Raw genomic sequence first — 12,569 nt, 5'->3', positions numbered from 1 at the left:
GAAGTCTAACCAAAGATTTCCCTTTTTTTCACCAAACGTTTAGTGGGACTGGAAAACCACAAGGATCTAAAACCCACATTGTCCAATAGGGTAGCCGTTTGTCACATGTAAAATGAAGCTATTCCGTTTAAGATATGATGTAAGTACAAATCACATGTGTTGTCGGAGATACTAGTATGAACAGAAGAATGTGAAATACCTCACTGACAGTTTTTTATATCTTGATTTAAATATAATGCATTAAAAATATGAAAATTCCAACTGTTTGTTTTTACTTTTTAAAATGTGACTACTGGTGGTCCAGTGGGAAAGACTCTGTTCACAATGCAAGAGGGCCTGGATTCCATCCCTGGTCAGGAAACTAGACCCTACATGCCTCAACTAAAGAGTTTGCATGAGACAAGTGACAACTAAAGATCCTGTGTGTGCAATTAAGCTCCAATGCAGCCAAATAAACATCTTTTAAAACACGACTGCTACAAAAATATAAATTATATATGTGGCCCTCAATTGTACTGAACAGCAGTGGCCTGGAGACAGACGTGTTTTATTCCAGTTCTACTCGTTAGCCCTTAGCTCTTGTGGCTTTAGTTGGGGGCCCAGTAATAGACTTGTCTTTAGATTTTTTGAAAATCTAAGCTCTAGTGAAATTAATAACATGTTTATAAGTTGCTCATAAAAATGGGCACTGATGATGGTCAAATACTGACCCACTTACCTTACATTCTGGGTGAGTGAGAGCAGATAAACCCATGAACGAAGGGAATTATACTTCGTAATAAGAACCAAGAATAAAAATAAATCAGTTCAACTTTAGATACTGCGGTCAAACAGTCTTTCAGAGGAGCCAACTGTTGACTTGAAAAAGAGGCACACCATGTGAGTTAAGTTTTATTTGGGGCCAAATGAGGACTGCAGCCCAGGAGACAGCACCTCAGATAGCTTGGAGAAACTGCTCCAAAGGGGTAGTGCAGGAAGGTCAATATATGTGATTTTGGTGAAGGAGGAGTTTACACAATCAAGCACTTAATCTTAGGAAAGGTTTTCTGTTAGTCAGGAGGAGCTGATGTCACCAGGAAGGGATTTAGTACTTTTCTAGATATAAGGAGATGCAAGGATTGGGGTCATGAAATCAGTTCCTGAAAATAACTCTCTACAGACCTGTTCCACCAGTTTCCCTGGAGCACAAAATGCCTCATTCTCCACCCTGAACTCCTTTCAGATCCTATTGGAGGTCAAGAGCTGCAGCAGCAAAGGGTTCAGTCCTGCAGAGGCAGATGGCAAGTGCTTTTGGCAAGGGCCAATTTATAGCTGACACAGTCTGACCTGAGACCTGTAGCCTTTCTGAAAGATATGGATCTTTTTGTGAATGGGGAAGCCTTTGGAAGTTATGGGAATAAGATTGTTGTTCAGTTGCCAAGTCGTTCCCAACCCTTTGAGACCCTATGGACTGCAGCACAGCAGGCTCCCCTGTCCTTCACTATTTCCCAGTTTGCTCAAATTCATTTCCATTAAGCGAGAGATGCTGTCTAACCATCTCACCCTCTGCCACCTTTTGCTCCCAGTTTTTCCCAGCATTGGGGGTCTTTTCCAATTAATCCAATTTGAGAGAGATTTAGGCATTGTGGTTAATCCTGGTTTAGACGTAGGAGGGCAGGGAGAAAACAAAGATGATTATGAAGGTTCTAGGAAGGGGACAAAACAAATGAATTAGGAGACAAGAAGATAACTGAGCCAGGAGATAAGATTGTGAGAATGGTTTGATATGGGTTGATTTTGATGTGCCTTTGGGACCTTCAGAAAAGTCTGTGAGGCTATTGAAAACACTCCAGGAATTGAGATGTAAAGGCTGGAGACATTATAAACTCTGAAAGCAACTGATGGTGTCTTGGAATCCTGTTTCAGTTCTGGAAGGGCTTTGCCTCACTGGGCCACTACAATCTAATCCAACTCATATTTCAGAAGTGAGTAATGAGCTAGGTGGTCACAAATCGTCAATTAAGGATGTAGTTTGAGCCATGGACAGTGGAGAGTGAGATAAAGCCAATTATAGTGTTAGCCTTGCCTTGCATGTCCTTGGAGCTCCATCCCACTACCTCTAGCTGCTGCCTTATTGCAACAGCCTGCCCCACGGCCTGCTTTCCACCAGCTGCTAAGAAAGGGGGGAGATATTTTTCTACCTGAATCTTAAGTATCATTCAAGTTGCATTTTCCACACAAACAGTGTCCTGGTGGGAAGATTCCCAGATTGGTTCTCTTAGGTACATAGTGCATGCAAATAAAAAAATGCAGAGGAATTTTTTAAAATATTTATTTATTTAATTGGTGGTCCTAGTGGTAAAGAACTAGCTTGCCGATGCAGGAGACTTAAGAGATGTGGGTTTGATCCCTGGGTCAGGAAGGTCCCCTGGAGAAGAAAATGGCAACCCACTCCAGTATTCTTGCCCGGAGACTCCTGTGGACAGTAGGGCCTTAGGGTTGCAAAGAGTCGGAGTCTTAGCCATTGGACCACCAGGTAAGTCCCATGCACAGAAAATATTTTTTAATTTCTTCACCTATTGAGGATTACCTGGTTTGTATTTCTGTGTTATTTAAGAGGTGATCATTGGAGACACTGTGTGATACAGAGATTTTTTTTAATCCAAATAATAAACTATAATGACTCATTTGGCTACGACTGGTATATACTTTTTAAAATTTCAATCAAAAGGCAGATTTCTGAGTCACTAAAGTCAAAATAATAGCAAACACTTCTATCTAATAGTGCTGTACTCTTGAGCTATCTTTTCATGAAGTTCTCACTCCCCTTTTAGATGTTGCTGTTTTGAAGAATGTGTCTTCTGTCATTTGCATGAAAGGAAGGACTTCCAGGGAAGAGAGAGGATGGTCACATCACAGGTCTTGTCTGAGTCTCAGCCACCAAGTGTGGGTTCTTGGCTTCGAGCAGGATAGAGTTCAAGAGTAAGCCACAGTAAAGTGAAAACAGGTCTATCGGGGGAGAATACTCCATAGATAGAGTGTGGGCCATGTCAGGAGGCAGGAGCTGCAGGGGAGAATGGGGGTTGTCAGTTTTTGTAGGGGTGGGTAACTTCATAGGCTAATGAGTAGGAGGAGTATTCTAGCTATTTGGGGGAAAGTGTGAGGATTTCCAGGAATTGGGCCACTGCCCCCTTTTTGACCTTCTGTGGTTGTCCTTGGCAAGTCATGGCACCCGGGGTATGTCATTTAGCGTGCTCATGTGCTACAATGAACATATACTGAGGCTCAAACTCAGGAGGAAGTCTGCTTTTCTGCCTTCTCAGACCTGAAGTGAGGTGAAGTTGCTCAGCCGTGTCCAACTCTTTGCGACCCTCCCAGGCTCCTTTGTCCATGGGATTTTCCAAGCAAGAGTACTGGAGTGGGTTGCCATCTCCTTCTCCAGGGGATCTTCCCTACCCAGGGATCGAACCCAGGTCTCCCGCATTATAGGCAGTCGCTTTAATCTGAGCCACTAGGGAAGTCTTGGACCTAGTTGATTCTAATCAGGTTATGTTGCGGGCTATGTCATAGGTCATTCTTTTATAAGTTTTGCCCTGCCTGCTTCCTGTCTCAGAACTGCAGTAGCACTTTAATTAGAACTGGCCCGAACCTGTGCTTTCTCTTATCTATGCCTCTCTCTCGATAGCTCAGTCATCCTTTAGGCTCAGAACAAGTCAGTATCCTTGATCCTTCCTTTTCCTCACTGCCCATACCCAATCCATCCTCAAGTCCTACTGGTTCCACCTCTCAAATCCACCTGACATCCAGACTCTACTCTGCCATCATCCTAATCCCTGGTGGTATAGTGGATAAGAATTCGCCTGCCAATGCAGGAGACGTGGGTTCAGTCCCTGCTTCGGGAAGACTCCCCGTGTCGCAGGGCAACTAAAGCTTGTGCACCACAGCTATAAGCCCTCGTGCTGCAGCTGCTGAAATCTGTGTGCCTTGAGCCTGTGGTCCACAGCAAGAGAAGCCACTGCAACCAGAAGCCCGCACTCCGCAACTGGAGAGCAGCCCCTCCCTGCTGAGGGAAAAGCCCTCGCAGCAACAGAGACCCAGCACTGTCAAAAGAGAAAGCAAGCAGGGGTGCTTGACCCCAAAACCAAACAGGCTTGCTCAGCAACAAGACCAGGCTGCAGAAGCAGGAGACGTGCCCCAGAACAGTGAAACAGTGGTGCCAGGAGCCCCACATCCTACCCACTGAGCTTAGTAAGTTAGTGATCCCGAAGAGACACTCCCTGCACCCATGAAAACGGTATTTTGTAGACCTAGCTTGACCACGTACGAACAACAACAACAAAAAACCTCCCCTGCCCAACCCGGAGGATGTTAACTAAAAAAGATGTACAACTTGAGAATTGAGAGTTAAGTTTTATTTGGGACAAAATGAGGACCACAGCCCAGGAGGCAGCATCTCAGACAGCTCTGAGAGACTGCTCCAAAGCAGCAGTGGGAGAAGGCCAATATTTAAGGATTTGGTGAAGGGGGAGTTCAGTACCATGAAGCACTCAATTTACAAAAGGTTTTTTTGTTAGTCATGAGGATCTGATATCCCCGTGAAGGGATTTGGGCTTCCCTTGTAACTCAGTCTCTAAAGGATCTGCCTGCAGTGCAGGAGACCGGGGTTCGATCCCTGGGTTGGGAAGATACCCTGGAGAAGGAAATGGCAACCCACTCCAGTATCCTTGCCTGGAAAATCGCATGGACAGAGGAGCCTGGTGGGCTGCACTCCATGGGGTCACAAAGAGTCAGACACAACTGAGTGACTAACACTGAAGGGATTTAGTGCTTCTCTAGATAGGAGGGGACTGAGATCATAAAATCTGTTCCTAAAAACATCCACCTATCTAAAGACTTGTCCCACCACAGTCCCTGGGACACCAAGTGCCTCACTCCACCCTGAACTCCCTCAGGGGTTGTTAAGGGTCAACAGCTATAGCAGCTTGGGGTTCAGTCTCCTTAGAGGCTGATGGGAAACGCCTTTGTTGTTCAGTCTTGACAGTGCTCTTGGTAAGTGCCGATTTGTAGCTGACAAAGAGGGACTAATGATGGAAGCATGACGTCTACTCAAGAATGAAAGTTCCATGATCGTGTTGACCATGCTCTCTTTCATCTCTAAAGAAAATTTATAACCAGTGTCTCAAAACTGCAAATCTTCAGCCCTTGTAATTCTGGTCTATAACTGGCTTTTTTTTTGGGGGGCCAACTGTCAAAAAAAAAAATGACAGAAAAGTTTTTCTTCCTCTTCCCACTTTTCCTTTGATTAAAAAAGTGTAGCCCTGTAGCCTCACTGTAGACATTGCTGGAGTGCAGCAGTCTCTCGCCTGCCTGCTTGTAAGCCTCAGTTCAGTTCAGTCGTGTCTGACTCTTGTGATCCCATGAATCACAGCACTCCAGGCCTCCCTGTCCATCACCAACTCCCAAAGTTTACCCAAACTCATGTCCATCAGGTTGGTGATGCCATCCAGCCATCTCATCCTCAGTCATCCCCTTCTCCTCCTGCCCCCAATCCCTCCCAGCATTAGGGTCTTTTCCAATGAGTCAACTCTTCGACTGAGGTGGCCAAAGTATTGAAGTTTCAGCTTCAGCATCAGTCCTGCCAATGAACATCCAGGACTGATCTTTAGGATGGACTGGTTGGATCTCCTTGCAGTCCAAGGGACTCCCAAGAGTCTTCTCCAACACCACAGTTCAAAAGCATCAATTCTTTGGTGCTCAGCTTTATTTATAGTCTAACTCTCATCCATACAGGACCACTGGAAAAACCATAGCCTTGACTAGAGGGATTTTTCTTGGCAAAGTAATGCCTCTGCTTTTTAATAGGCTGTCTGCTCCTGCTGCTGCTGCTGCTGCTGCTGCTAAGTCGCTTCAGTCGTGTCTGACTGTGTGACCCCACAGAGGTCAGCCCACCAGGCTCCGCCGTCCCTGGGATTCTCCAGGCAAGAATACGGGAGTGGGTTGCCATTTCCTTCTCCAGTGCATGAAAGAGAAAAGTGAAAGTGAAGTCGCTCAGTCGTGTCCTACTCTTAGCGACCCTGTGGACTGCAGCCCACCAGGCTCCTCCGTCCATGGATTTTCCAGGCAAGAGTACTGGAGTGGGGTGCCATTGCCTTCTCCGAATATGCTGTCTAGGTTGGTCATAACTTTGCTTCCAAGGAGTAAGTGTCTTTTAATTTCTTGGCTGCAATCACCATCTGCAGTGATTTTGGAGCCCCCAGAAATAAAGTCTGACACTGTTTCCACTGTTTTCCCATCTATTTGCCATGAAGTGATGGGACTGGATGCCATGATCTTCGTTTTCTGAATGTTGAGCTTTAAGCCAACTTTTTCACTCTCCTCTCACTTTCATCAAGAGGCTCTTTAGTTCTTCTTCACTTTCTGCCATAAGGGTGGTGTCATCTGCATATCTGATTCTCCCAGGAATCTTGATTCCAGCTTCTGCTTCATCCAGCCCAGTGTTTCTCATTATATAGTCTGCATCTAAGTTAAACAGGCACAGTGACAATATCCAGCCTTGACGTACTCCTTTTCCTATTTGGAACCAGTCTGTTGTTCCATGTCCAGTTCTAACTGTTGCTTCCTGACCTGCATACAGATTTCTCAAGTGGCAGGTCAGGTGGTCTGGTAGTCCCATCTCTTTCAGAATTTTCCAGTTTGTGGTGAGTCACATAGTCAAAGGCTTTGGCATAGTCAATAAAGCAGAAATAGAGGTTTTTCTCGAACTCTCTTGCTTTTTCAGTAATCCAGTGGATATTGGCCATTTGATCTCTGGTTCCTCTGCCTTTCCAGCTTGAACATCTGGAAGTTCACAGTTTATGTATTGTTGAAGCCTGGCTTGGAGAATTTTGAGCATTACTTTATTAGCGTGTACTGCTGCTGCTAAGTCACTTCAGTCATGTCCGACTCTGTGTGACCCCATAGACTACAGCCCACCAGGCTTCTCTGTCCCTGGGATTCTCCAGGGATACTGGAGTGGGTTGCCATTTCCTTCTCCATTACTAGTGTGTGAGATGAGTACAGTTGTGTGGTAGATTGAGCATTCTTTGGAAAACTGACCTTTTCCAGTCCTGTGGCCACTGCTGAGTTTTCCAAAGTTGTTGGCATATTGAGTGCAGCGCTTTCACAGCATCATCTTTCAGGATTTGAAACAGCTCAACTGGAATTCCATCACCTCCACTAGTTTTATTCATAGTGATGCTTCCTAAGGCCCACTTGACTTCACATTCCAGAATGTCTGACTCTAGGTAAGTGATCACACCATCATGATTATCTGGGTCGTGAAGATCTTTTTTGTACAGTTCTTCTGTGTATTCTTGCCACCTCTTAGTATCTTCTGCTTCTGTTAGGTCCATACCATTTCTGTCCTTTATCGAGCCCATGTTTGCATGAAATGTTCCCTTGGTATCTCTAATTTTCTTGAAGAGATCTCTAGTCTTCCCCATTCTGTTGTTTTCCTCTATTTCTTTGCATTGAACGCTGAGGAAGGCTTTCTTATCTCTCTTGATAGTCTTTGGAACTCTGCATTCAGATGGGTATATCTTTCCTTTTCTCCTTTGCTTTTGGCTTCTTTTCACAGCTATTTGTAAGGCCTCCTCAGCCAGCCATTTTGCTTTTTGGCATTTCTTTTTCTTGGGGATGGTCTTGCTCCCTGTCTCCTGTACAATATCACAAACCTCCATCCATAGTTCATCAGGCATTCTATCAGATCTAGTCCCTTAAATATTCTCACTTCCACTGTATAATTGTAAGGGATTTGATTTAGGTCATACCAGAATGGTCTAGTGCTTTTCCCTACTTTCTTCAATTTAAGTCTGAATTTGGCAATAAAGAGTTCATGATCTGAGCCACAGTCAGCTCCTGGTCTTGTTTTTGCTGACTGTATAGAGCTTCTCCATCTTTGGGTGCAAAGAATATAATCAATCTGATTTCAGTGTTGACCATCTGGTGATGTCCATGTGTAGAGTCTCTCTTGTGTTGTTGGAAGACGGTGTTTGCTATGACCAGCGCGTTCTCTTGGCAGAACTCTGTTAGCCTTTGCCCTGCTTCATTCTATATTCCAAGGCTAAATTTGCCTGTTACTCCAGGTATCTCTTGACTTCCTACTTTTCTTTCCAGTCCCCTATAATGAAAAGGACATCTTTTTTGGATGTTAGTTCTAGAAGGTCTTGTAGGTCTTCATAGAACCATTCAACTTCAGCTTCTTCAGCATTACTGGTCGAGACATAGACTTGGATCACCATGATATTGAATGGTTTGCCTTGGAAATGAACAGAGATCATTCTGTCGTTTTTGAGATTGCATCTAAGTACTGCATTTTGGACTCTCTTGTTGACTATGATGGCTACTCCATTTCTTTTAAGGGATTCTTGCCCACAGTAGTATATATAATGGTCATCTGAATTAAATTCACCCATTCCAGTCCATTTTAATTTACTGATTCCTAAAATGTCGACGTTCATTCTTGCCATCTCCTATTTGACCACTTCCAATTTACCTTGATTCATGGACCTAACATCCCAGGTTCTCTTTAGTTACTTAGTATTTTCAATTGAAATAAGGATCAAAAATAGTGCAGTGCATTTGCAGCAACATGGTTAGACCTAGAAATTGTCATAGTGAAGGAGGTCGGACAGAGAAAGAAAAATATTGTATGACATCCCTTATATGTGGAATCTTAAAAGAAATGATACACATGAACTTACAAAACAGAAAGAGATGCAAAGGCTTAGAAAATGAACTTACGATTGCCAGGGGGAGGGAATAGTTAGGGAGTTTGGGAAGATCGTGTACCAACTGTTATATTCAGAATGGATAACCAACAAGGACCTATTGTATAGCACATGGAACTTTACTCAGTATTATGTGCCAGCTTGGATGGAAGCAGGGTTTGGGGGAGAATGGATACATGTATTTGTATGGCTAAGTCCTATTGCTGTTCACCCAAAACATTGTTAATCAGCTATCGTCCAATACAAATCAAAAAGTTTAAAAAATACATATAATTTAAGAGTAAGAAAAAAAAAGCGAAGAATAATAAAAATGGGGACAAAACAGTGCAGTGACATAAAAGAAAAATTGGTAACTTGGATATCATCAAAATTAAAAGTTTTGTGCATTAAAGGGCATTATCAAGAGAGTGAAAAGACAAGCCACAGAATGGGAAGAAATATTTGCCAATCACATAGCTGATAAGAGTGTTCTATCTAGAATACATAAATAACTTTTAACAATTCAGTAACAAAAAGATAAACAACCCAAATAAAAAGTGAGCAAAAGGTTCAAATATAGATTTCTCCCAAGGACATACACAAGTGGTCATCAGGCACATGAAAATATACTTAGTCACAATGTGATATTACTATACACCCACTAGTCTGGTAATTCCCCCAGTAGGTCAAACACAGAATTACCGTATGACTCTATTTCTACAGCTAGGTTTCTACCGAAAATTGACTACAGGGGTTTAAACAGGAACTTGCGTTCAAATGTTCACAGCAGCTCTATTCACAACAGCCAAAAGGTGGAAACAACCCAACTGTCCATCAAGGCATGAATGATTAAACAAAATACAGTCTATGTGTAGAGTGATAGACACCACTAGAGAAAGGAATGAAATATTGATACACACTACAGCATGGATGGAGCTTGGAAACATGCTAAGTGAAAGAAGCCAGACACAAAGGGCCACACATTTTATGATTCTCCAGAGTAGACAAATCCATAGACACAGATTTGTGTTTGCTAGAAGCTTGTGGCGAGGGGATGATGCAGAGTGATAATTGGTACAGGGCTTCCATCTGGGGTGATGAAAAAGCTCTGCTGCTAGATCGTTGTGATGAGTGGACAATGTCACAGATTTACTTAGTACCACTGAATTATACACTTTGACATGGTTGCAATGATAAATTTGTGCTGTGTATATTTTGCCACACAAAAACATAGTGTAAAAAGTGTAGTGCAGTTATATTCAGATATTATTTAAAGAAATGATACATGTCATTAAGATAAACGTAGGCATGCTGCAGTCCATGGGGTCACAAAGAGTCGAACACGACTGAGCAACTGAACTGAAATCGATTTCTCATCCAGTGTAGTTGTGGGAATTATGGGATTTTTAGAACTGGAAAGGGCCATTGGGATTGATTATTTATGCTATATGGTAAAGTTAGTTTGTTAAGAATATTCAGCCACTTTATACTTATCACAGATGTTAAAAATTATTCATCCTGTTACATGAATTTTTCTACCAAGAGGTTTATAATTGTCTCTGCCTCATAGGTTGGGTGCTGATCTTAAACTCAGAAACCGCCTTGCAGAAACCAACCCTGTTTGACTTCCTGTGACTCAAAAAGCATAAACTGTTCTGATGTATTTTCATTTCTAACACCATTGGTGCAGGGGCCATAACAAGTCACATAAACTCATTAGCTCACATGTTGGAATAATATGTAGTCTGACTTTCTTCATGCTGTAAATTGAGTTACTATGAACATTATCATGCAGAATACTCAGATGAAGAGTGAAACAGTAAATCAACATTTATCCCATGAGCTATACACAGATACACCTTAACAATTTACCTCGCAAATATGGTTTTAATTAGGCTTCCCAGGCGGTGCTAGAGGTAAAGAATCTGCCTACCAATGAAGGAGACACAGGGGACACGGGTTCGATCTCTGGTTCAGGAATATCCCCTGGAGGAGGAAATGGCAACCCATTCCAGTATTCTTGCCTGGAGAATCCCATGGACAGAGGAGCATGGCGGGTCACACAGTCCATAGGGTCACACAGACACGACAAAAGCAACTTAGCACGCATGGTTTTAATGAAGTAGTGACTCATTAGCATAGGGCTTTTTATGATTTTACTTAATAAAATATTTGATTGCAGGAAGAAAGAAAAGAATTTCCCCCAAACTAGAAAAACATTTTTTTTTAAAGCAGTTTTTCAAATTACTATGTTAAACTCATCTCCAGCTCGGTAAAGCACATGACATGATATCTTCAAAGTTTTACTGCGTTTCAGGATTATTCTTGAAAAGATATTCTGCCTGTAATTGAAAAAAAAAAAGTGTCAGCAATTTAAAATGTATTATTTTTTAGAATTAATAGTATATTAGTTTGTACTATAAAAGTGAAAATTCATTGTACTTAAAAATGGAAGTTGGACAAGGAAATGACAACCCCACTCCAGTATTCTCTGCTGGGAAATCTCATGGACAGAGGAGACTGGAGGACTGCAAGTCCATAGGGTTACATAAGAGTTGGAAGCGACTAAATAAGAAATAGTCCTCATTATTAACATAGTTTCCATTACTTTAAGTCTAGACATTTAATAATAAAACAAACCAATACTTAATAAAAATGGAAGTAGATAAACTTTTTACTTTAAAGTGAGTAATAAAAGTCTTATAAACTATGATGAAACTTATTATAAACTATGATGAAGGTAGTAGAGGCTATTTCCAAAATAACCAGACACACAGTTTTTTTGTCTCAATTGGTTTTTCATCTAGATTTGGGCATATTTTATTTTCAAATTGATATTAAAAAAAAACAAAAGGCGACACTTAAATCTCTTACCAGAAAATCAACAGGATCATCAGGTCTGACCTTACAACACTCATTCAGACCCTGCATAAGTGTCGGCATAACGTAGGTCATTAAATAGTTTCTCAAGGGAATAGACTGGGCCTCCAGTAATTCTCTTTCTTCTCTTTTCACTTCCTCTAGTCGTTTATTCTACAAATAGAACATTGTGGGTAGGGTAAATAGACAGAAAAAGAAGAACAGTTTCATACAACTCACCCCGGAGTCCACGAGAAGTAGCAGTGTTCATTACGTTATGATAAAGATGGTATTTCCAATCGGCAGAGAAAAGATGTAAATGGTGTTTTACCAAGTGCATAGTCACTTCGAAAATAATAAACTGGATACCTATCTCACTTCTTACACTGAAATAATTTCTAGCTGCCCAGGTCAAGCAAAGTGAGGGAAAGGAAGGAAGGCAGGATCATAGAATTGTAGAAGTCTGAAAGACTAGAGATCTCTTCAAGAAAATTAGAGATATCAAGGGAATAATTCATGCAAAGATGGGCTCGATAAAGGACAGAAATGGTATGGATCTAACAGAAGCAGAAGATATTAAAAAGAGATGGCAAGAATACACAGAAAAACTGTACAAAAAGGCTCTTCACGACCCGGATAATCATGATGGTGTGGTCTAGAATCAGACATCTTGGAATGTGAAGTCAAGTGGGCCTTAGAAAGCATCACTACGAACAAAGCTAGTGGAGGTGATGGAATTCCAGTAGAGCTATTTCAAATCCTGAAAGATGATGCTGTGAAAGTGCTGCACTCAATATGCCAGCAACTTTGGAAAACTCAGCAGTGGCCACAGGACTGGAAAAGGTCAGTTTTCATTCCAATCCCAAAGAAAGGCAATGCCAAAAAATGCTCAAACTACTGCACAATTGCACTGATCTCACACGCTAGTAAAGTAATGCTCAAAATTCTCCAAGCTAGGCTTCAGCAATACGTGAACCATGAACT

At 42.0% G+C, this 12,569-nt stretch overlaps 1 protein-coding gene across 3 annotated transcripts in view; it reads right to left on the bottom strand.

Moving 5' to 3' along the window:
• Window positions 1-10,825: 10,825 nt before the first annotated feature.
• Window positions 10,826-12,569, bottom strand: part of AK7 (adenylate kinase 7) — a 69,373-nt gene continuing 67,629 nt past the window's right edge. The window contains exons 17-18 of one of the 3 annotated variants that reach the window (XM_004017985.5): window positions 11,601-11,759; window positions 10,826-11,068 (exon numbers count right to left, since the gene is read on the bottom strand). In XM_004017985.5, coding sequence (XP_004018034.1) covers window positions 11,030-11,068; window positions 11,601-11,759 — 198 coding nt within the window. In that variant the 3' untranslated portion in view covers window positions 10,826-11,029. Of the gene's footprint in view, window positions 11,760-12,569 lie in introns of all 3 variants that reach the window. The other 2 variants (XM_060401466.1, XM_027957377.2) reach the window with 2 other exon arrangements.

Source organism: Ovis aries, chromosome 18 (assembly GCF_016772045.2).
Source record: "Ovis aries strain OAR_USU_Benz2616 breed Rambouillet chromosome 18, ARS-UI_Ramb_v3.0, whole genome shotgun sequence".
NCBI lineage: Eukaryota > Metazoa > Chordata > Mammalia > Artiodactyla > Bovidae > Ovis > Ovis aries.
Note: the sequence above shows the minus strand (reverse complement) of the source record. Positions and strands in the feature narration are given on the sequence as shown.